At 43.2% G+C, this 25,244-nt stretch overlaps 1 protein-coding gene across 3 annotated transcripts; it reads right to left on the minus strand.

Annotated features, from left to right (window-relative positions):
- Positions 1 to 42: 42 nt before the first annotated feature.
- On the minus strand, positions 43 to 23,764 carry LOC112556113. 3 transcript variants are annotated; one of them, XM_025224791.1, is made up of 3 exons: positions 23,129 to 23,764; positions 13,463 to 16,648; positions 43 to 980 (listed from the first exon to the last, which is right to left on the minus strand). In XM_025224791.1, the coding sequence occupies exons 2-3, from the start codon at positions 16,438 to 16,440 to the stop codon at positions 899 to 901; spliced, it is 3,060 nt and encodes a 1,019-aa protein (XP_025080576.1). In that variant the 5' UTR covers positions 16,441 to 16,648; positions 23,129 to 23,764; the 3' UTR covers positions 43 to 898. The 3 variants fall into 3 exon arrangements, with proteins under 3 accessions (XP_025080576.1, XP_025080577.1, XP_025080578.1); XM_025224792.1 differs by lacking the exon at positions 23,129 to 23,764 and having other exon boundaries at positions 13,463 to 16,791; XM_025224793.1 differs by lacking the exon at positions 43 to 980 and having other exon boundaries at positions 13,372 to 16,648.
- Positions 23,765 to 25,244: the final 1,480 nt, after the last annotated feature.

Raw genomic sequence — 25,244 nt, forward strand, 5'->3', positions numbered from 1 at the left:
ATTTTTATTTCTTTCATAACTTTGGGTTATAAATGGGGTGATGAAAACCAAGGAAAGTACAACTTGGCATAATTAAGTAGAATTGTTCAAAAGAAAAAAAAAATGGACTGCAGTGAACTGCATTGGATAGATCACTGTTTTGTAGCAGAAATGTTTTTCTCATTTTATTTATCTGTAGAGAGACCCATTGCGTTCATCCCATAAAAACATTTCTCCAGTAGCATGATACTACATGTAGAAATGTTTTACTCGGTTAACTTGATTAAACTAGACATCAGTGACTAGCCAAGATTAAGTTTATTTAATGTTTTTATGCAAGGATTTTCTGATAAAAAGTGAATATAACCGACTGAAGTTCCAGTATGTGACACAAAATTCAGTTATTGAAATAAAATATAATGGCATCCATACTTTTATTATTATTTATTGACATTTTGAGTGGGCTGAAGGGGTGATGACTAAGTGATTCGCACGTCTCTGGCCGGCAGTTGGACTTGCTCTTCCCTCCCCTGATATATTTTTTTCGGGGTGGGCAGGGAAGATTTTCGGTCACTGACCAGGGTGACGTGCTGACTTGAAGGTGTGCTTACGAACCTCTAGATTAGCCCACTCTTCTAAATAAATTATGTTAAAATTAAATTATTAGCATGTTTATTCTAGTTATAAAGCAAGGAATAGAAGAATTTAAGATGCTGCATATCAACAGATTGTTAGTGTCCAATGCCCCGTCCTCACCTTTGGCATACAGGTGTATATAAGGCTGCTCATAGCCTACCTTGCAGTTTGTGTTTCGAACCTTTGGTGGAAAATATAAACAGTAGAAACTTTATCACAGCTGCTGTGGAAATCTGGTTTTGTCTAGACTACACTTCATCTTGTTTTTCTTCGTCATCTGACATCACTTCCAACGTCGCTTGTGATGGCGGAGAATGTTGAAGACGATGGCGAGCGTTAAGTAACTCATGGTAACTTCAGTAAGTCTGCAACACATAAAATAAGTCAATCAGTAAATGCTCACTTTGGTAATTATCTGGTAATGCATTAAGTTTGGTCTCAGGTTTGAAGTTGTGTGTGCGAAGCTCACAGGAAACTTACGGTTCTGAGGGCAAAGTTTCGGGACCTCTGAACTTTGGTGAACATGCTGAAGGAAGCGCAGACTTGTTTCCCAAGACAACAGGACTCGAAGATTCCGTGACCGACTTTTACAGCTGTAGAACATTATGGTATAGGGTGTGAGGGTCGTGACTTTTGTTGTGTATGTTGGTCTGTCTGTGCACGTGAAAATGGTAACTGGTTGTAGACTGTTCCAGTGACTGGTACATATGCACGGAGGGTGCGTGTGAGAGAGAGCGCACGTCTGATCACGTGACCTGAAGCTACTATAGACCCTACCACACGATGACACAAGTTGAAGCTGCCAAGCAACTATCTAACCACTTGTCATAAAAAACAACATGGAACATGAACATATTGACACTTTTTTTCTCTCTGAGGTGTGAAATAAAGACCTAAACCAATTAAACCAAATACTGAGACCTAACGAATTTCAAAAAAGTCCAAGAGATACAAGACATTAATCCACAAAAGAAATACGCCAGATGCACCGGTACTCGTATATGCTATCAATATATACAGCTGGATATATGTTAGCTACAGGGATGATTTTTATATATACACAATCAACAACAGTTGGTACTGCACTGGGTCACCTCAGGTTGACAGCATCACGGTGAGGACTTGTCCTCCCAAGGTATCACTTGTCTCCGGCCAGACTCCGTAAGTGAGAACTCGCATGCCAACACATGATCAGGAATAGGATGAGGGATGCCTTCCTAATGATTTGCTGATTAGTTAAGACTGCTAGGTCCCTCTCCTACCCGGGGTCTATGTGTTAGTCTCGGATCAGCGCATGCCGGGAACACCAGTGACTTCCCTCAAGAGGGAGAGACACATTGAACCAGCTGCAGTACTTATCAGAAAACATAAATATGCGATCTTACTGCACAATAAAAACATCCAATTAAACTGCATTTACACAGATTTTTATACGCATTATATTTTCTACTTGTATTTTTGTACTTTTTAATGGATTTATTCCAAGGAATCGCAAATAATTTCAGTCAAAATACAGGTAGTCCTCGGGTTACGACGGTCTCGAGTTACGTCGTTTCGTGGTTACGACTCTCATTCCGACTTACGAGGTCAGTTCATCAAAGAAAAGGAAGGCCATCACCATGGAGGTGAAAGTGGATATCATAAGGCAATTTGAGAAGGGGGAAACAGCAACAGAAATTTGCAGGTCATTAGGACTTAGTCGTTCGACTGTCACTACGATTATCAAGGATAACGATCTCATCGTTGAACACGTGACAGGATCTGCTCCTATGACAGCGACAGTGATAACAAAGCGTACTGTACTGTACAATATTTTACTGTACTTATGTTTATTGATAACTATGTAGGGTACTGTGTTAGGATAGGTGTTTGGATAGGCTAAATGTTTGTAGTACTGTACTGTTATTATGGTTCAGTACTGTATGAACGTATGATCCGACTTACGTCGAAATTCGGTTTACGACGCCGCGTTAAGAACGGATCCCCGTCGTAAGTCGAGGACTACCTGTATAGCAAATTTTAGTATTGCGCTCTACTTGCACAACATTTTTTTTAGAACAGTGCTACAAATATTTTGTAGGTACCACTACACGGCTTACAGCGCTACATTCACTCATAAATTAAAATAGCGGTAAAATACTCACCTTAATTTTTCTCCATTTGAGAAACGAGACCAAAACGTAAATGCAACTAATTTTAAAAAGAAAAATAAATTGGCGTGGAATGGGAGAATGAAAAACCGTCTATTCTTGGATGAAAGTTTTATTATTTTGTCGTTGCTATCCCTCTGAAGAGCGAATGCTGTGTGATATCTATCCGCATATTTATCTTTCTGTTTTGTGGGAAGTGGGAACAAAATTCATAAAATTACTCTCCATAAGCCTCTGAGGAGGTTTTAAGCCGCTTTAAATTTTTTCCCATTAAAATCTGATGTTAATTTCCCATAATTGCCCCAAATCCCTGACTTGGATTGGATTTTCAGCCATCTCTTTTGTTTCTCCCACCTACCCATACGGAGCATTTTTTTTTTTTAAATTTATTGTGGTATTTCCACTCAATCTTCACTGCAACCACCTTCCCGTTTCTCTTTTCAAACGATTAGCCACCCGACATATTACTATAAAGCCGGGGCTTGTGTAGTTAAAATTTTACAAGGTTGTCCTCGATCTGTTCCAAAACACTTTTATCAACTTATGCCGTCAGTGAGTTCCATCTGCTGTCAGACACTCGCGGAAGTCTGCGTTAGTAGACTGGGAAGTGGGTGGGGAGGACCACCTTGGTTTTCTTCTAACGGCTGTGTGCCCTCATCAGCCACCCTCACTGCTCTCAACACCTGCCCCGTATTGCCAGACAGGGTGAGTGATTTCAGCTCACTCCTTCTGGGCTTTCCACGGCGTGGGGAAGCGCCGGCGCACGCTTGCTCCCGGGAGTGCGGCCTGCAGGCGGTGATCAATAAACTGTTAATGAGTCGAGCTCAGCCTTATTTTAACTTGGGCTACGCCAACCTCGACTAAACGGCTCGATCGAGTGTAATAGAGAAACTGTCGTCGGTCTTTCAGTCCAAGACCCGCTTGTAGTAAACATCGCAACATGGTAGTTGGTAAGGAGAGGTCTTCCTTTTGAAAAGCCTTTTTTAATGATCATTAAGTTAATTTGATGCCTCTGAAGGCTGTTTTTGTTTTGTTTTGTTTTGTTTTTGTTTGTTTGTTTGTTTGTTTGCTTTGTTTTGTTTTGTTTTTTTGTTTGTTTTGTTTTTGTTTTTGTTTTTTTTTTTTTTTTTTTGTTTTTTTTTTGTTTTGTTTTTTTTTCTCTAACAACGGAGAGGAAGCCAAATGCACAAGAAAACCCCTTCAACCCTGACTTATTTCTCGTCTTTAGATATCAATTCAATGCCGAGAAAAGCGGATCCCGACTAGCCAAAGGTAAGCAACGATTAATACACTCAGCCCACAGGTTACTGAATGGTCAACACTTGTAAGCCCAGAAAGCCACAAAGATGATGAAACTGCCGCCTCTAATTAAACACTAGTAAACAAATGGCATGCAATTGTCTTTCCGTTAGTAATACAGAACCTCCAACCCTTCAAAATACAAAGGATGACATAAAGAATAATCAGAAGCGGGAGGGGAAGAAGAGGGGTTAGACAAGAACTGTGGCAAGAGAGTGGGATGGGATGAGAGGACGAGTCCATGGGACAGAAATCTGAACGCGAAGCCTACTGGCTTTGGATGGTCATTCCTCTAGAATCCCGGCATGACAGAATTAAAACTGAGAAAAGGCTGAGCTGATTGAAATGCAAGGTCAGGGGACAAACAGAGACGGAATATGCCCGCACGTTGTTAGTCGAGAAAGATGAGAACGGGGTGGGCGGAAGTTGCAAATGTCTGCGCGAGAGTTAACTGGCGTCGTCTTGCCGCCAATCAGGGTGACCGTGTGGGTTGGGGGATTGCGGAAGAGAGGAGTGACCGACATTGCTAATCAAAAACGGTATCAGTCACATGAGCAGATTAATCCCCGGTACTTTATTTGTGCCTTCTCGCACGCACGTGCGCGCGCATGCTCATACCCTTCATCTGCCTGAGTAGGTGTGCGCGTTGGTGTTTCCTTAACAGTACATTGCATTCAAATTGCATTCAAGTGTGTTTTTCCTTAGATCGACATTCGGACTGATAGAAAATGATTGTAGGAATTGCACCAGATTCTGGCTTTTGATTATCAGACCATGGTATATAAGAGGTCCCCCATGTTCCATTTTTTTTTTAAATTTGCATTACGCAACCTTTAGTTTAAATGGTTGAGAAAATAATCAGAACGCTTTGGTTGGCTCATTTTTCTTTACGGATGTAAGACAAAAGAAGGTCGAAAAACTAAAGTAGGGACGAATTAGAGTGCCTGTGGCCTATTAGTACGCATGACAAAGATGGCTTCCTCGAAATGGATCCGAGGGCCGTCGACAGATCACTTAGCGGAGCTCTAGAAACTGGACATCCCATACTGAACAGTGGAAGTGAACGACAAACCACGGTTTTGTCACACGCAGACTGAGAGCAGGGTAGGCTTACAGATCGTGCCTTGCGTTCCCCAGACCCTTTTTAGGAGGCCGTGCCACAAATCGGACCGATGTCGTTTAAATGTCGTCAACCGCCGTCTCTTGCCGTATCTCCTTTTCTTGCGGTAGTCCTTCCACCCTCGCCTTCTCTCTCTCTTAGTCGCGTCATTTCCCAACAGGCTGCACTCTCGCAATTTGGTTGCACCCTTGGGCTTGGGTCTTCTGCCCTACTGCAGACCGTCTCCCATCAGTGTGCTACCGCCCGTCATTACCGCTTACAATCTAATTGTCACACGCCACAGGGCACCTTGTCAAAGGGAACCAACCCTGCGTCCACACCCTCACCCCCAACCTTAGCCTTTAAGAAAAAAAAAAAAACCTGATCACATCCATGCACAAAGTTTTCTCATCCGACCAGCCATTGCGATGGCTGCACAAAACTGCCGGAAGCGTGGAAATGGAGTCTGAAAACGTTCATAAGCTGGTGTCGCCTCAGTCCATGGTCCCATGGACCTTAACGAGTTCAGACAGAACTGCAGTCTGCAGCTGGTGAGTGTCTTCATAAGGTTGGCGAGGGTTGCGTCAGGATTTCTATTACTTTTTTGTATCCTGCTAATATCCTGAGATCCTTTGCGATCGTTGGAAGTATGGTGATACAAAATATCTAGTAAGGACTATGAGATAAGCCGATTTTCTTGCCTCGATGGATTCGCTGAACGATCGCTGTCGTTCCGATGGCGACAATTTTAAGGCACATGTGTTGCTTGAATATTTTGAATCCCTTTGCAGGTATTGACCCGTTGCTTTCTTTGCATTGCTTTGACAGAAATGTTGTCTCATGTTTCGGTTCACTGCTGTAAACATCTGTATACTGTTTCTACCTTCCACCTGATTTTATTTTATTTATTTTTTTTTTTTTTTAGATTTTCAAAGACTTTCTCTCCTTTTGTAATGTCCCTTTTCCACGTCTTTTGCTGGTGATCTGTGTCCTGCCCATTATCGTCAACACTTTCCTACCGCTCAACCATTATAGCCAACATGGAAAATGCGTTTGCCGTTTAGTGAACAAGTCTCTCTTTTCCAAGTTTCCCCTTTGTGTGTGTGGAGTTAGAGAGAGAGACAGCTTTTCCATTTGTATGCGTGCAGCTGTGCGTGAGCAAGAGAATGGAAGCAAAAATGTAGTCTTTGTACTTCTCGAAATATATTTCTTTTGTCCATCCTCTGCTTTGTACGTTAAGTTTCTGCTAGAAAAAAAAAATTAGTATTTTCAACGCTCCTTACTTTCTATGACGATAAACACAACATAACCAGTCTACTATTTTGGCAAAATAAATAAATAAAAATAACACAGTTTTGCGCGAGGGGGAAGGAGCGGGTGGCTGATCTTTCTCTGCCCTCCACATAGACAGATCTGCCAATCTACCCCAGACTTCAAAGATGTTGTCGCTGCACACGGTCCGAAGAAACGGAAGTCACGGATGCAACCCACTATCCGCTTGGACAGAATGCTCGATCTAGTCGCCGACCAAACAGTATTTGTCAATACAGCTGTTTGTAGGGGCCAAAGAGGCGGCCAAGTAAATGTTTGAACAACAAATTATCGGCCCTTCTCACAAGATTTGGACCAATGGAAAGCGTGCTTACTGCGTCAGCTGGCATCGAGACAGCCAACCATCAGCATACAGCAGGGGATGTAGAAACTGTTCAACATCCACAACACCGAGAACGTCTGCAAATATTATTTTCAGTCAAAACAAGAAAAAAGTCGATAATGAGCCTTATTAGAAGACATTCTTGTCCAAGTATGTCTCATGTGTAAGATGGATGTGTCTTCAAGGGAATGTGCCAACAGAAGTAAGAAAGTACAGGACTAGAGAGAGTGTGTGTGTGTTTGAGAACAAGGGAACACATCCGATTGAACGAAACGATAGGAAACCATGGTGGAGAGCACAAGATGAAAGTGGAAAATCTCCATTAAAGTCCGGGTAAGATGCTTTCCACTCCAGCCAATTTCACAGCCTCTTCTGCCAATTCCAGTGTCTGCGTGAGGCGCGAAACTCCATTCTCACAACGTCACCACAGTAATGGGTGCAAACAGCTAGAAATTGGATGGCGTATGGTGACAAGCAAGCGGCATAACTCATACCGACGGTGCGCAGGGGAGGCAATCTCGCCTGGAGCCGCGCACAAGCATTTTGAAAGCCGTCCACAATCCCATCATGCAACGCAGAACAAGTGCTGCCACCTGGTAGATGGCTGACGGGCAGTATATGTAAGTCACAAATGACCCTTTCCCCTGCAAGCTTCACCATGATTAAGAGAAATGACAAGTGTTTAAAAAATGTCAGGTGGAGGTTTATTTTATTTTCTCGCTAGATTCCTTTTTAACTTCTTGATCCGAAGTTTATCATGAAACTCATCTTCTGAATTATTTCATGCGTGAATAACAGTTTTATATCTGTTATATTTCTCCTTCCTCTTTCTCTCCCGCTCTAGCCACCCCTACACCCCATTTTCTCTCTTTCTCTCTTTCTCACGTCCCTGCTGCCCTCGGTGCTAACGAGAACAAAGTCGCCAAATTACATTAGTGGATGTTCTGCAGATGGCTCAGAATGCCCTGGTCCACCCTGCACTTGATGGAGTTAACCAGACGCCGATCGCACACCCGTATGTGCAAGCTCCCTAATTTGGTTAAAACACAGGCTGTGGAACCGCTCTGATGCTGGAACACAAGAAAGGTTTTTGCCGAGGCCTACAATAAGCTTAGAGAAGTGATGCAAGCGTTGATTGAGGCGATCGTTTCGAGAGAAAGACGTGGGAAGCTTGGACTCCCCCTCCCCTTTTCTTTTCTTTTTTTGTGAGAAAGGCGGAGGGGAAAGCTAGGGTTCCATCCGCATGACTTTCCTACAGCTAGCATGCAATGTGGAGATAATTCTGTAAGCGTTCTCAAGTGCAGCGAGTTGAATCGGAATGCTGAGGGGAGGTAATAAAACGCCAAACTTGTGCGAAAGTATGGCGAGACGGAGGAGTTATTGCTCAAGTTTAATTCTGCTTGAATGCTTTCTAGACGCCCACATGAACTTTGAACTTTTTCAAGTGCATGTACAGTAAACAAGTTTGCGCATTTATACACACAAAAGATTATCATCGTTCTTTCCTTGTTAGTTCTTTTAATCTTTGCAGTATCAAATGCTTTTTTCGAATTTAAATTAACTCTTTAGATGTTAAAATTGGCTGGAAAATGAAATATCTGTTTATCTATCTTCCCAGTTTCGCAGTTGCTTGCCTTGGGGAAATAATAATGTTTACTAGTCTTTCGGATAAGATTTATCTTCCTGTTTTCTGATTGTCTCGAGGACAGGGCTAACGAGTGGACAGTCTCCAGGCGGAGGGAAATGATGGCGGCCTGACTCAAGTCGATCGATGTCTATCAAAGTCTGTTCCTTGGGCACTTGACATCATGCATACGTCTATAAACATCACGTGGGGTGAGTAAAACATCGGGACAACACGTGGGACAGAATAAGACTAGTGGGCAACCACCATACAACAACTGAAGGACTTCGTTGTTGTTGTTATTGTTTGGAACGGAAAAGTGCTTTCACCAAAAGACGATTTGGTTTTGGGTGTTGCGGGGGGAAGGGGTGGATCTGGAGAATATGAGGAAGGGAATGAGAGGAGAGGAAATGGTTAGGGTAGGTGTAGGAGGAGGGTCGCTGCTTCGTCGCAACAGGTGTTCGTTTTTGTTGCTGGTGCCCTCTTCCAATTATTCCTTGTTCTTAGGGTTCAGAAGGCCTTGCAATTCTAAATGTATTGGTTACTATATTCCTGTATTCTATACTTCTGTTTAGTTTTAAATGCTCTATTTATATACATTGCTCATTACTGTCAGTAAAATCACTTAGTTTTCATACCTTACCTTATATCTTGATTGTTATATGTATAGTTAACCTCTTTGGACATTGTCTTGGTGCAGTCAAAGTTTGGAATTTAACTTTTACTTATAACTAAGCCTTCAGTTTGTTGTAAATTTTTTTCTCTAATGCTATTTTTTGTTCTTAGAAATCCAGAATGTGTACGATTTGCAACCATCTGTAATCTTAAAGACAGCACTATGTGCCACAATTCTTTCGGTGGGTTGAGAGAACTATTTAGGTTTTATGTAAGTTTATATTTGTCTGCGTTCTCTTTTTCTTTGTTCTCTTTGTCTGTCTTTGCCTTGCTGCCCTAACAGACATTTATATTTTTCTTTCGCGAAATTGTGGCGTGCCTCATGAGATTAGAAGCACTTGCCCAGAAATATACTGCTCCCAGGATAACACAGCCTCCACAGGTGACGTATCATCACGTACTGTCACGTTCTCTGTCTCACTGACACATCATTGAGATAATGTCACATACTAACATATTCTCAAATACTGGCACATCCTGACATGATATACCCTCGTTTACTAATCATTCCTCGCTACTGAAACATCCGCACAATCTGGCACACCCTCACAAAATGACGGATGGAGAAGCTGATGCCAGTGAGGCGAAATCACTCTCACAGCAGGTGACTTGGTCAGATCCCCGGCCCACGAGTGTAGCCAGAAGACTTGTCTTTTTCATCGTGGCCATCAGCTAAAGACCAAAGCCTGGGAGCGAGGCTGATGTAATCATCAGCCATTGCTTCCGCTCAATTGAGAATAAAAAGGAGGGGAATAACTCTCTGCGAATTTTCATCAGATTTGTTCCGTGGGGAAATTTGTTTCCTAAAGTTACAGATTTATCGTAGAAACAGTGTGTGTGTGTCAGAGAGAGAGAGAAAGAGAGAGAGTGGGGGGGGGGGGGTTAGAAGTGGACTGCGTATTTCTATGTGTTCGCGTACGTGTTTATATGCATGCATTTGCTGAATGTATATACTGCAGAATTCTTTTCTATCGCATTTTGAATGACAAACTTTGTAATGAAAATTACACAATTAAGATTATTTTACTTGACTTTGTTACCGTGGTCAGAAAAGTGAGGCTATAGAAAATACTTACATCTTCTACAACAACTAATAAGCTTACGATATTAAACTCCTAAAACATTTTCAACGGACGAGAAAGGCATGCACGCACGAAGAACAGTTCCCAAATAAATGCACGCACTTATGCATACACAAACAAATGCACACTCTTACACTTGGGGACAAAGTTCGGGTGAAACGGACTGCTGAACAGGGCATATTTTAACTGCTATGGTTTGCTGACTTAGGAGCCGATCCTGATTACGAGGTGACATATTCATGCAAACTGCGTGTCCAGGACACAATAAAAAAGGACAGAAGAAGCTACATCTGATTTTAAAGACTATGTTTAGTTTCAGGCTTTGCACAGAATTAATGACGATATTATAATTATATTATAATTAACATTACATTCTAACAACGACAGCTAACTCGGATACCTACATCCTTCTAGCTCCTCAATCTGAAATCCTTTTTTTTAAAGTTTCAAGTCTTTTTGGCTGGCTGACTGCTTCACTGACTGACTGACTGACTGGCTGACTGCTTGACTGCTTGACTGACTGACTGATTGACTGACTGACTGACTGACTGCTTGACTGACTGACTGACTAACTGGCTGACTGACTGACTAAACGAACCTAAATAATCTTTGAGCTTACACAGTATATCTTGTTTGACTCCTCCCCGACATCGCAAGATGCTGAAACGATGCATCTGCCCGGGGGCCGAGAGCTTCCCCTAATGACACTCATCTATATTTAAAATGTCAGGACAGACTTAATTGCGAAAAGACCACGTCTGCCTTGGTCAATAAACCTACAGTGCTAGCTTCCTCGACAAGACGCACCGCCCTCTAAGTACAGCAGGCGACAGAAGCACGAAAGCTAACCCTGTCAAAGGGACATAATCCCTAGTGTAGGGAGCTAACCCAGGAGTGATGTATTTTGGTTGTCGCAGCTAATGTTACCCAGGTCCCCTTTGGGACTTCAGACAAGATCGGGGGCTTTGGCCGCACATTTGCCGTCCTGATAAACTCGACGGCAAACGGAGTGGAGACCTTCATGGGGTAAAGAAAGGGGAAAGGTGGATGGTGAGGGTGAGGGTGGGGAAAGTGAATAGAGTTCTGGCGCCTGAAGCGGTGTCGTCTCCATCGATGGTTCCATGACCACCGGACTTGATGCCGGTCCTGCTGTGATTAGTTATGCGAACAGTTAAATCTGCATTGACTGACCAAGTCACGAAGCGAGGACAAGGACAGTAAGAGAGAAGAACTCGAGGAGCTCAGTCAGGACCACTTTGCACGTGATGTTCAAATCGAATTCAGAGTACTGACCCTCAATTCCACGAAGCTTCAAAAACTGATCATCTTTTCTGGGTCCTTTTCCAACTACAGTGATGTAGTGTTAATTCGCTAATTTCCTGGTTTATATTGAGTTCCAATGTCTAACTAAAGATACCTACAATTTGCTACTGTCACATCTTTGAACAATCCTCTAATCCATGATTTTGACGAAAAGCTAAACGAATGAAAAATTGTCAGAGAAAAGCGTCGATAGTTAAAATGCAGCTTTATTCTTTTTCCTTTGGCCTCCCTTGTGATTTTCGTGTCACTCGCAAAATTCGTCCATTAGTCACGTGTGCTGATCATCTCTTCAAACCTTTTTACCTCCTTTTATCCTCTCTTCTGTCCTTTCTGACGTCATCTGTTTAATCTAGTTTCCCGACATTTGTTGTCTATTTTTTTTCCTTTTCTTCTTCGTCCATCGTCCACCCTCCCTCACTTTCTTATTTTTTTGTGCTTGCATTGCACTATTCGCCTGCTTAGAAAAGAAAACACCAGTAATTTCACTTGCAGCAAGTGAAAGCGATCCCCCCCCCAACAATTTTTTTTCCTTTTTTGGAGCGTGCCATTTCTTTCTGTCCCTTTTTCACATCACCTAAATCGTATTTCCACCACATTCTCTGAAGAGTATAGAAGGGACGAGATGAAGAAAGAATGGTATTATAAAAAAAGGGGGCGGCAACTTGACGAGATGGTTTGGGAGCCAGGGCGTGCGTCGCACTTCGATCAGATTCCCTCCCTGCTCTTGGTTTTTTTTTTTTTTTGCCATTATTTTTCTTTATCTTTTTTTTTTTTTTGAATTTATCCACTACGCGTATCCCTGACATTTTTATCTTGGGTTTGAGTGCTAAAGGCATGGCACAAACTTTAGGGACTTAGCTTGGGATGGACAATCTAGAATGAAGAACTAAGCACAGGTATGCACGTGCTGCTGGTACGACTTCCATTCCCCCACTCTCCCTCTCTCTCTCTCCCCTCACACACTCTCTTCCTCCCTTCTCTCACTCACACACACACACATGCATGTTTGTAGAGACAATAGAAAGGACAGCTTTACTGAGTGAAAAAGAAATTTGAAAGCGAGAAAGAGAAGGATCAGGCATCTATTTAAACAGTGGCAAGACTTTTTTTGCTGTTGTTGTTGGCTGTTTAATTCTCTCTCTCTCTCCCTCTCCCTTTCTCTTCATTCTAATACATGCGGGCAAGCGATTGTTCCACTGTGGACTGGATGCCAATAGAAGGGCCGGCCATTGACACAAAAAGAGGGAGAAGATAACCGTAGAATCGGCTTAAAAGACACTGGCCCCGATGTGAATGCAGTCAAGTTGAAGAGGACGACTTAATGTTTTTAGTTTACGACAAAGCGGCATGCACTGCATCTCAACTTCGCTGGTCTGTTCTCTAATCGCAATCTCAATGGGCAGAAAAATATTAGTTTTTTTTTTTACAGTAGTTAATTAGACAATGGAGGGAGTAAGGGAGGGAGAGAGAGAAGCCACTTGGGGTTTCCTGATTAGTTTCATCAACAGGCTAGTCAGCTTCGTTAAAGGCCTACTAGACTAAGCAGCCAGGGCAATTTCGAATCCTTGGAAATGAGATTGGAAAACAGCTTTCTTGAATGTCTCACGTGGATATTCTAAACTAAGCTAAGTGGCAGAACTGGATGCTATTCTACAATTTTTATTAAGGCAACAGTTACTGATAATCATGCTTCTTATAAAAAAATAAAGAAAATAGTTATACTTTATTAATATGGGATGCTCTACATAAATGATAATAGGAATGCTTGTAAATGCCAAATACGTGAATAGAATGAAAGAAAATTCTGAGAAGGAAAGAATAGCAAAACAGATAAGGAGAGGTAGAAAACAAAAGAAAGAATTAAGCAAATACAAGCAATGACTTAAATGATACCAACGCCAGAATTAGATAACTAGTTAAAACGAAAAGTTCTTTACAAACCTCAGAAGGGTCTGGAACGCCAGCCAGGACCAAGGTTCTGGGGCAATGGTCGTGCTGCGACTCCACAAGACACCGTAGCGACCAAACGTGCTGTACAGATTGAGCAAACACGCAAACAGGTTGACGAAGGTCAGCAGGTACATCCCCTGCACGCTTCTTCTCAGCATGCCTGCTTGCCGGATTCGGAGAAGCCCCACGCAAGTAGAGCTCTGTGCATGCGCGGGCGGATTTGTTCCGGAAGCCTTTGGCGATCTGCTGCCATGTTCCTCACTGGACTTTTGCGACAGCCGTCCCGTCAGAACGTTCCAGCACAGTTCTAACGAATCCGAACTTTCTGTGAAGATGGGGTATTGCTGCTGACCTCGGGGTGGGTCTCGATGGTCGGAAGAAAATGTTCCATCCTGACCTACTGCGTCCTCCTGGGCAGCGGAGGGAGAATAAGAAAAACCTCCTGCACCACTGGTACCTGGAGTTTTTAATTCCCTTGGGCCTCTGCTGTTCAAAGGAGAAGAAGGTAAAGGAGGTAGAAAAGTAAAGGATGTTTCGGAATGTAAGAGGCATCCTGGGTGATTCGCCAGGCCAGTGGCTGACAAGCTGTACAGCATGTAGTCTGTGCTCTTCTCTGATGTCCCTCTCTCCTCCTGAAACACAACTCCAGTTCGTTGTTGTTCTCGGAATTTACCTCTACCTGTCGACATTTTGCGGAAGAAATTAACCTGGTATCGCGGTCTGGGGCATTGATTACCGAGTGCAGAGAGTGCCGTCACCTGTCTCATCTCCTTTTTCATCGAGATGAGAGGCGATTGCGTGTGCTCGTTGTCAGCCAAATACCCAGCATCCCCTTCGCAGGATGATGTCGAGTCGTCGTTATCATCGTTGCTGGTTGCTGATCCCGCATCCGGTCCAACTTGCCTGCAGCGCTCTCTAGGGGCGAGATGGCGGACTGGAAGGCCTGGTCTATCGGAAACGTGACCTCTCCACCTCTTGAGAAACAGTCTCAATATTCTGAGCACCATATCCCTGCCATGAGCGTGACGTGGCCTTTTGCCATCCTGGACAGGTGCACACTCCCCCATCCGCTTTGTGTTAATGGATCCGTGACATTTCCATGTGAACGGGAAGCCTCGAGGGCTCTCTGGCTCGCAAAGCTTTTTTACGATCATTCTCTGTCCTTTGTCAACTTTGCCGAGGGTTTTTGATTTTCTGACAACGTCAGCTGGATTCTGTGTTGTGATAGTGCCAGAGACGTTTTCATGTAAAATACTTCTGTCATGTCCTTCTGTTAAACAAAACATGTCTGTTCTGCACCGTTCCTTGCTACCGAGGCTTTGCCGAGCACTGTGTGTCTTTCTCGCATCTGTCAAAGAAATATTGTGTCCCTGTGGTCGAGAATCCTGTGGCTCGATTCCTCTGCCGCTATTTTTCTCACATTCTTTCCGGGCTTTGAAAGATGCTTCAAAAGGAACATCATCTCTGACTGCTCTGACGTTGCACTCTGATGAGTTTACACGGTAGACTTTACACTCATTACAGAACTCGTCGTGAAGGCTGCTGGTGCTCCTGTCACAGTAACCTGTCATCTCCCGTGAACGCACCAGCAAGTTTTGTGGATCGTTTTTTTCTTTCTCACAAGCTTGGCGAGTTTGGTAGCAGTGGTGATGACAGCTCACCTGGCAAGAATCTGAGTCTGAGTTACTCATATCTGGCTCCGAACTGTCAGAACATTGTCTTCCACTCCTCGTTTCGAACTTCCTCTTCGAGGATTTTGTTTCCCGCATAACTCCTCGTAAATTGCGTTGCCTCCTGCAAACTTGAGTGCCTGTGACATAGCTCGGTGGTTTTTGCTCATTAACAAAATTAGCTAATGAAAATTTCCTTAAAAGGAAAGGTGCCCTGGTATTTTCAGTCGACTCGCCGCCAAACACATATTGGCTGTTGCCCTTTTCGGTCGGGAGGGACAGCCTTTTGCATCGCCTTATACTTCTGTACACTGGCTCGTCTGTGAGAGCTCCGTTCGAAGAACCACAGTCCTGGAAACAAAATTCCGTGTCGGGTGAAGAATATTCGAATAACGTATCCCAGCCATCTAAGGGGTACTCTGGTGATATCCCAGACAGACTTGGTGCTGGGGAAGGAGGGAGGGTGAACGTTGGTCTGGTCTGACATTCGTCGCCGCTGACATTTTGGTATCGACGACAGCCTTTAGCGCGGTCGCGCTTGAAGATAAGGTCGCAGAGGAAGTTCAGACATCCGGTGCTGGAAGCACCAGCCGAGAGTTCGCGATTCCGTCTCCTGTCTCTGGTGGCCAGAAGGCATTTTCTTGCCACCTCGGCATCAAGAGCGAACTGCATCAGAAGAAACCCGCTGCAGGTGAACTTAACACTGAGATACAGGAGCCAAGCCACAGATACCACGCTGTCGACCATCAAGAGGATGTGGAGGGGACGGTGGAAAAGCACAACTCCGTGGGTGGTCACCGTGCAGACGACAAGCCCCGCCACGCCCAGCAGCACTACCCAGGCGTTTCTGAATCGCCGGCTGCCGATGGCCAGGCCGGTTATCTTGGACAGCATCGCTTGGGTCAGCGCGTAGGCACCGCACAGGAAAGGTGAGACCAGGTGCAGGAGCAGACGGGAGAGAGCTCCCATCAACGTATCCTTGAAATCGTAGGGACGCGTGAGGCAGAAGGCCAATCGCAGGCCGCCCACCAGCACCAGGAAGGTCAGCAAGGGGAGGACAACTCCCAGGCGCTTGGTCTTGGGGCGGAAGTGGGCGTACGTCGCGGCGCTGGCCACCGTCAGGAGAGCGTAGCAAGCAGCCATCCCGTACACGTGCACTCCCCACATCGGACCCCATGAAGACGTGGTCACATGCCACCATGGCAACGGCACTATCCAATCGTATAGCTCCATCGTGTCGTTGGGGATAGCGTCGGTGATGGTGTCGTAGTTGTCAGATGAAGAATTGTGCTTCGTCATTCTGCCGAGGGAAAGAGGAAACTGGGGTCAGGGAAAAGCGAGAAAGGGTCGATCCCACAACCTGACGGTGCATGCCTGGCAACGTCAGCTCTGATGACGTCCTCCTTGACGCCAGCCAATCATTGCAGCGAACACCCGCGCTGATGCAGCATCCTTCCTCAAGTCAGTCTGTCGTAGGCGTGATGTCAGGCACTCAGTCTGACTCCTCCTGCAAGAAGAAGAAATGTCTGTACCTCTGTCCTGTTTGTCGCGACATTATTCCGTCAAATCAATAGACTACTTTGTCATTTGTAGCTTTGAGGTTCTTACAAATTCTGTTTCTCTCTGTCTCTGTGTGAGAGATAGAGAAAGAAAGAGAGTATAAAAGTGTATATTTTTTGATAATAGTCTCTTTAAGTGCTCCTTAGCTGAAAAAGGAAAAAGAAAAGGATTCATGAAGATAACAATTTCTTTTTCCATTCCTCCTTATTATCATCAATCTTATTTGTCTTCATCTCTCACCCCTTCCTCCTTCCCTCTGGGTGTTTCTGGCATTTTGTGTGGGAGCCAAGCCCACCACACAGGAAGTGAACCAGCCCGTGTGTGTCCGTGGCGCCACCTTGCAGGCCGTTACTGAGTCAAAGATCAATAGGCCGAGCCACAAAGACAAAGCCGCTCATCTCCGAGAAGCCCTGACACTCGGCCTCTGTCATGCGGCAAGTGGCCTCATCAATATGTTGTTTACCATCGCCTCAATCGGCCAGCCGTCCGCCCAGAATCGTCTCCGCATCTGCTCTCGCGTCACAGATCTTCCCGCGTCTGACGCAGTGGAACATCAGCATTCATGTATGATTACCCTCGCTCAGGAACAGGAACATCAGCATTCATGTATGATTACCCTCACTCAGGAACAGGAACATCAGTATTCATGTATGATTACCCCCAGTAAGGCACCAAACATCAGCAGTCATATATGATTACCGCCGATCAGAAACTGGAACATCAGTACTTTTATATTTTAACTCTCTGTCACAGGAACATCATTATGATCACCAGAACTGACGGTTCAGGAATGCCATTGCTCTTCTATGACTTCCCCCGCGGGTGCTGGTTCATCAGTATTCATATGTGAATCAGTTGGGAACTGGAACATCAGTATTTTTGTATTCAGGAACGGATACTTTAATATTCATGTATTCCAGGAACCAGGAAGTTATGGTACTTAGGAGATCGGTAAAAATTAGAGATTTTTAAAATACCTCCAGATAAAATTTACGCGATCAGAACAACCCTTATAACAAAAGTATTTGATATTAATTTTTAAAAAACAGAAAAAACATCGAATGTTTTGTTGCTGTCTTCCGATCGTTGGCTTTTACAGGTATTTTTATTTATCCCATGTAGGTCCGCAGATTACAGACATTTGTGAATATGTTGGAAACTTGCATTTTAAGCCACTTTAAAAAATGTATTCGAAATGATAAAAAGATTTAGCTTTATTTTGTATAACAATAACAAGTTAGTTCTAGAAACCTGACCATTCATGATAAGATTAAAGTAATTTTAAGATACGTTAACGGAAACTTTAGACAAAAAAGCTGCTTCCTGAGATATTCAATTAAATCTCGCAATGATTCATCTCTTTCTGATGGAAACTAGCTGGATGCAGTTACAAAGCTTTTTATGTTTCCTCTTCTTTTTTTAAATCCTTTGTTCCCTTTGTAGCTCCGTAAAGCCTGGTAAACATTCAGATTAGTGACCGCCAGTCTAGAGAGGTTCCTTTTGTCCCCTCGCCGACATATCTGCCGGAAGTAGAGTTTGGTCACGAAGGCAAGCCTGAGCAGTATGTAAAATGTTTGGCATACTCATTGTTTGTTAATATTTGTTTTTTAACCTGATAAAATCAGTCTTATCTCGAAGCATCATGACCGTATGGAAAGGACGCTTGGAGCCAGGTGGCCATTTAAGCTAGCTGGGTATGACATCAAGCAGCTAGCATTTTAGCTGACCGCTAAACAATCAGCTAGTATTTTAGCTGACTACTAAACAACCAACTAGCATTTTAGCTGACCGCTAAACAATCAGCTAGTATTTTAGCTGACTACTAAACAACCAACTAGCATTTTAGCTGACCGCTAAACAATCAGCTAGTATTTTAGCTGACTACTAAACAACCAACTAGCATTTTAGCTGACTACTAAACAATCAGCTAGCATTTTAGCTGACTACTAAACAACCAACTAGCATTTTAGCTGACCACTACACAATCAGCTAGCCTTTTAGCTGACTACTAGATAACCAGCTAGTATTTTAGCTAACAACTAGACCGTCAGCTAATGCAAGTCTGCACCTGACCACTGGTCTCCACGAAAATGTTCAAGAAAAGTTGTTGACAAAGACATCATCAAGGACATGTTCCTTCTGGTCATTCACAATAAAATTGTAGGAACATCATGCTACCGAGAATAGCAAAGCTAGTACAGAAAGGTGAAGATAAAACTCTCTCTCTGACCTCTTTTTTTTTTCTCTCCATCTCTCATCTTAAATTTAGTCAGTCTTATAATTTTCCGATTAAGAATATTAACTATATTGCTTTTAAGATAACTATATAAAGATAATGATTAGAATAGTGCAATTTATCTATAATATGACAAAGACAGCTATTAATTAACAATCGTGCATCATCCTAATCATCTATACTAAGACGATATACACACACCTACACCCTCCTTCTCTCTCTCTCTCCCCCCTCTCTCTCTCTCTCACTCACACACACACAAAACATTACACAGGCACACATAGCAATACCCTGTACAAGAAGCGATGCAATGAAGTGCGAAGCAAACTGCGATGCTAGACATAATCACATCCTTGTACCTTTGTGCTTGTGAAGACGACCTGATGGGGATGTCGGGGGGACACGTAGCCTACTTGCCCCACGGGAGCCTGGTGGTGATAGACTTCTTGTGGTAGCATCTTGGCAAATAGGCGGGTCCATCAACACTCATCATGCTCCTCTTTCTCTCTCCTACTCTCTCTAGCTTCCATTCAAAGACTACCACTCTAGAATCGCGATGGATTCAAATTAGTTTCTCCTCAAGGCTGCTCCACGCAGGCTTCTATTTATTTTTTTTTTCCTTTCGAACTCATCTCTCATCTACAAACACGTCAGCTTTTGAAGAGTGCTTCAGAGAATCAAGTTCGATGGTGTTCGTTCTGCCAAAAGTGCTTTTTGTCAGTTTGATGGATCACCGCGGTCTTTTTAAAGTTCAGACTAAATAAAGTATAAATAACGTCTTTCTGTCCTTCCTGCTTTGTTTCTTTCTTTCCTTTTTTGTCTTTCTTTCTTTCTCGTCCACATCATGCTGTTTCGCTAATAAGTTTCGTTTTAAATCTGCTTAGTACATTCAGAGGCCTGGAGAGATTATAATTCTTTTTGAACTAATTCCAGTATGTCTGCTGGTTTGTCATCGGAACTCTTCACCAGCAAGCTGTTAATATTAAAAAATATTCTGCTTGTGTTCTTTTGAGACCCACTCATGGTAGTGCACCTACTGGAACAGAGTGGACAGCAGCACCACCTCTGACTGGAATAGGTGTAGAGGTAAGTGAGTGTGAGGACCAATGGGTGATCACTGCTCACTGCTCACTGTTTCGGCTCCATGCTTGATTCATCACTAACATATGATGCTGGATGCCTCTGAACGGTGACTGAAGTGGCGACACTCAGAGCAGCCATGACAGCAATTATTTTTTTATTGCTACTTTTAAGATCCACGGTCTTGGAAAAGATCTTGGACGGAAATGACTAGTGAGATGCAAAATCCTTTTTTCTAATGATTGGGTAAAAATCAGTGCACGGTGCTATTTTCTCAATTCCGGAAGAATCCCCATCTTCTGTTCTCGACATTAAAGTCCTGCACGAAACGGGTTAAAATCGTGATGCCATGATAAGGCTCAATTAATACATGTACATGTATATATATATAGGTTTCCCATTGGGTGAAGCTTTGACATTTAAGCGTATTCAAGTACAATCGTGACGTCTGTATTACTGACCTTTGATTGTGCGTGGTGTTATTTTTAGGCGTGTATGTCGAGAATAGAGTATTTACCCAAAATTGAGAAAGAGGTATCTTGCAAGGACCAGAGGTAAAAAATACCTCACAGGTGCCTGACCAGAAGAAGGACTTCTTCATCCACAAACAGCCCTGACAACAAAGGTAAAAAAATAGCCAAAAGGTTAAGGTTAGCCTTGCTTCCGGTTTCTATAGCCACGGACCCTTTAAGTCTGAACTTCTGCACCAGAGGTCGACAGCCTTACTCAGACCCATGCATACCTCCAGTCCACAGCTGGGTCCTTCATCAAGACCGCGGGTCGATTTGAAGAGCTGTTCCGTGGCAGAGGATCTTCGCAAAGAACACGAAACTGTGACTTAACCATCAAAGCAATCCTTATGGTTTGGATAAACCACTACTTGAAGCGGCCTGTCTTCTCTTATCTTTCCTGTCTCCCAGTCCTTTCACCCAAGAAACCGATAAATGAAAAAAAAGACGGAAACGATTTCCCCTCACACCGCGAGAATGGCCATCTGTCATTGTCAAGGAAAATTAAGTATCATGTGTACCGTTCTGTGCCTGAGACTATGGGCTCTGTGGTGTTAGAAAAAAGACAGAAAAAAAGAAAAAAAAAGGGAAATATCTTTCCTGGAGAGTGATGGCGAGGAGTGCGTCTAGCCTGCCCGGCGTTCAATTGAAGTTCATTGCAGCGTTAAAATCATATATAACTTGTCCAGAACATGTAATTAATCAAAAATGTTGGTCTTAACTCGGCCCCGTGCGGGACGCCTTATAACGGCCATTGGGAGTACAGAACCTTGGCCGAGTGTGATCCCCGGAGAATGTATTGGGCACGTTGAAGGCAGAAAAATCAATCTGATTTGTTTTTCATTTAATATTTTTCTCCTTTTTTTGATGATGAAAGAGATGAGCAAGTGATTTAAACTGCGCACTTTCTATTTCGTCCGAAATGTTTGTGGGGTTTTAGGGCAAGAAAAAAAATATTTATGACAAGCTTGAGTGGGGGGAGGGGTTAATCAGATGAAGGCTTTCCGTTTAAAATTGGGTGGGTAGCGGGGAGGACGAGGGATGGTAAAGTCCTTGCGATACAGCCGTTAATTAAATTCTGTCACCTGGAGCACAGATTCGTCTTCTTTGCGTGTTAGACAAGATGTGATGCTCACGGCAACAATAGCCCACTTCCGCTTGAATAAAACGTTTTTGATGCGTCATTAGAGTCTGGGAACTCGAGTGCGCGTTACGGCATTACTGTAGGAGTGCACGTTACAGCATTACAACATGAGTGTACGTTACGGCATTACTGTAGGAGTGCACGTTACAGCATTACAACATGAGTGTACGTTACGGCATTACCACACGAGTGCACGTTACAGCATTACCAAACGATAGCACGTTACAGCATTAAATTAATGAAACAATCGCGCTAAAGGAAAATATTGTCCAGGAAAAGCTTGTGCCAGAGACTACAGAGATTGTCCACAGAACAAGGATTAAATTTTACGGAAAGAAATCCTTTAATCCCCTTACCTTACCAAATGAAATGTTAATCTTGTAATCAGGGCAGTAGAGAACATTAACGTGTTCATAATCTCAACTTTTTATTTAATGAACTTGTTTACCTTTGTGGTTTTAAAAATCATATAAATCAATAGATTTTACTCCTTTGGAAATGTGGGTCTTGTGCCATCTAGATAGGTCTTCTTTTTCCAATTTTAAAAAGTTTAAAATCTTCCGACATTTTTTTTTAAATAAGATGTCTAGACCGTTAATGAAATTCGTTTCTTTTTTCATAATCTCTAGACGTTCTCTCAATAATATTTCAAAATCTGCTCTGTTGACGTTAAAGATGGACAAACAAGCAATAAAATGAATTTTAAAAAATATCATCGGCTAGAGAGAAAAGACATAAAAGCAACTTTCAGAGAGGAAATACAGGAGAACTAAACGTCTAAACAATTTTTCAAGAGGGTTTTAATTTTTCTTTTTTAATTTGTATTTTGTGTCTATTTACTACTTACTCGACGTTATTTACTTTTAGATGATCTAACTGCAGGTAATTCATTCTTGACTTTAATATTCACGAGCAGCTGTCACTTGGATGTCAAGATTCTACAGGTAGTAACTGTGAAGGAGCCATTCAAGGAGTCATCTTCAGGCAATCAATCTTACAGGAATTATCCCGCCGGCACACACACAGTAAAAGTACAACGCGGGTAGAATTATTTTTTTATCAACACCTCTTTTCTTATTTATCCCATCTAAGTCCACAGTTTTTGTTTGTATATTTTAACTAAAAAAAAAAAATTTTTTAATCCGGTTGTCTTTACAGTCATGTTCAGAGAGTTAATGCCGACGACTGAGATTTTAGTTTTCTGAGAAGTCTTTACCTCAGCATTCAGGTACCTTTGACCTTTTTACTTGTAAGAATATTTAACATGCTCTCTTTGGGCTGATAGTTTAAAACTTAGTTTTAATCTTTTAATCTGACACTTACCGTTTCCATCTGGTAACTCCTTAAAAATCAGCGGACAGGTGTCATAATCATAATGAAAAGAGACCACGACCATCCCGCAAAAAAAAAAAAAAATCCGATTGTAAACATCGGTGGACAACGTCTTGCGAGCCTCACCTTGTCTAGAACATCCGGGCACAATCACTTGTAAGCCGCCTATCTCCCTCCATACACGAGAGGAGAGAAATGGGTGAGCAATCCTGGAGGAAAGTGACAGGTAATCAAAACTTTCGACTGGCGCTCGTCACAGGAAGCATCGGCAATTTCGTCAATGATCCAGCGTCCGTGGAGCTACCTCCCCACACCGCCGCGTGCTAAGAGCGACTGATAGCGCGCGCTGCTTAACGTCGCGAGGAGAAAGACAGACCGGGTATCAACCAAAGTGACGTCACAACAAGACAATTAGAGGGCAGTGTGCGTGCCAGGGGGTGGGCAAGGAGAGAATGGTCCCTGGGGGAAGGGTGGTAATCAGGGGAAAAGGGGAGGGAATGGGATGGAGACGGAGGCTGAGGGAAATGAATAAGTGATGCAGGCTCGGTCAGGGAGACAGGGGCGGGGCTTCGCAAGGACAGCACTGGAATGAATGTGTAAGCACAGCATCAGCGGCCCGTACCCCTCCTTGCCTTACCTTTGCTGCTCGTATGCTTTGTGGAAAGTGGTTGTGGCTGAGTAAACCGGAACTGTATGTAAATGAGGGTTAGTGCGCTCTCAGGAAATATATACAGCTGTATAGCCTTCACCAGCACTACGAAGCATATATAACTGCAATCTTCACAAGCACAAGAAAAAATATATAAGTACAGTCTTGACTAGTTCTAAGAAGCTTGTATAACTGGTATCTTCACAAACTCCAGGAAATATGTATGGCTGGAGTCTTGACAAGTACCAGGCGAGTCTGGTCTGTAACTGGCACTGAGATTGTCTATTTTTGGATGAAAAAAAAATCGAAGGAATAAGCGAAACTGAAAACATTTTTAAAATACCGAAGAAAGGAAAATGTGGCTTAAAAAAAGAAGAAAAAAAGTAGAACAGAGATGTCAGTACCAGCAGACACAAGACAGCCCACAACAGCAGCGACATACAGAATGGGGGGTGATGTTAGGGTGAATCCCCATCTCGACACCTCTTTCACCCTACCACCACCACCACCACCACCACCACCACCACCACACACACGCTTCCCTCACCCTAACACCACCACCACCACACACACGCTTCCCTCACCCTAATACCACCACCACCACCACACACACACACGCCTCTCTCACCCTAACACCACCACCACACACACCTCGCTTCCAAACCTAACGAGCTCTCCCAGACGCCTTAGACTAATTCATCAACTGGTGGTAAAGAGGTTTATTTTTAGAAGGCGGTAATTGAGTGAACAAGGCTGTAGGTAGGGCAGGGGGATATACAATACACTTTAACACACAGTGTTACCACATCTATGTACTTTAAAATCTTCGAACTTAACCTCCGGCTTAGGTCGACAAGTTTATAATTCGTGAAACCATTTTGCTTTACTTTAATAGATGTCGAACCTCTCACTCATTCCATAAAGGAATGATGGATGGAAGCTGCTGTGTACAGATATTCCCTTCCAACCACTACACATGCATCGAAAGTTGTCCCTAGTAAGGAAAAGGCGAATTGAATGTCGGTAAATAATCCAAATTACATCGATTTTGACATTGTTTCCGGTCCATCAACAACAGTTCATCGTTGCAAAATGGCGATCACATCGAAATTTCAAGATACAAGATTGATTACATTCGTCTAAAGTAATATCCTTCCAAGTTTCTCATACAAACAACACTGTTATTTTACCTTAAAAATTTAAACAATAAAAAATGCTCGTCTGCCTGCTGCATGCATGTCTGCATGGCTGGTTGGCTGGCTGGTTGGTTGAAGCCAGTCATGGCTGTTTTATCTCCTAGCTTCTGTGTACAGGCGACGCTCTTAATCGTGAACTGCCCTCTATAAACTTGTCACACGGGATATATCCCGGGTAATGTATGGGTATTTTAGCAGCAGAAGCAGCGGTTACATACAAGCTTGGCTCCTCAATACAATTTCGCCACAGTCTGGCTGCTACTTGCAGAACAGACAGCCTTGGCGACAGCGGTGCTGTGAAGCGATTTTGATGAAATTACTTTTGATACCAGGATAAATGTAAGTGCTATTGTGCGTAAGTGAACGACAAAAAAACTTCCGGCCTTGGATGAAAAAA

Source organism: Pomacea canaliculata, linkage group LG2 (genome assembly GCF_003073045.1).
Source record: "Pomacea canaliculata isolate SZHN2017 linkage group LG2, ASM307304v1, whole genome shotgun sequence".
NCBI classification, from domain to species: Eukaryota; Metazoa; Mollusca; class Gastropoda; order Architaenioglossa; family Ampullariidae; genus Pomacea; species Pomacea canaliculata.

Coding starts and splice junctions, on each gene's coding strand:
- LOC112556113 (XM_025224791.1), bottom strand. CDS start 16,440: ATGACGAAGCACAATTCTTCATCTGACAACTACGACACCATCACCGAC. Junction 981..13,462: donor GCGTTCCAGACCCTTCTGAG/GTTTGTAAAGAA, acceptor TATGTGTTGCAG/ACTTACTGAAGTTACCATGA.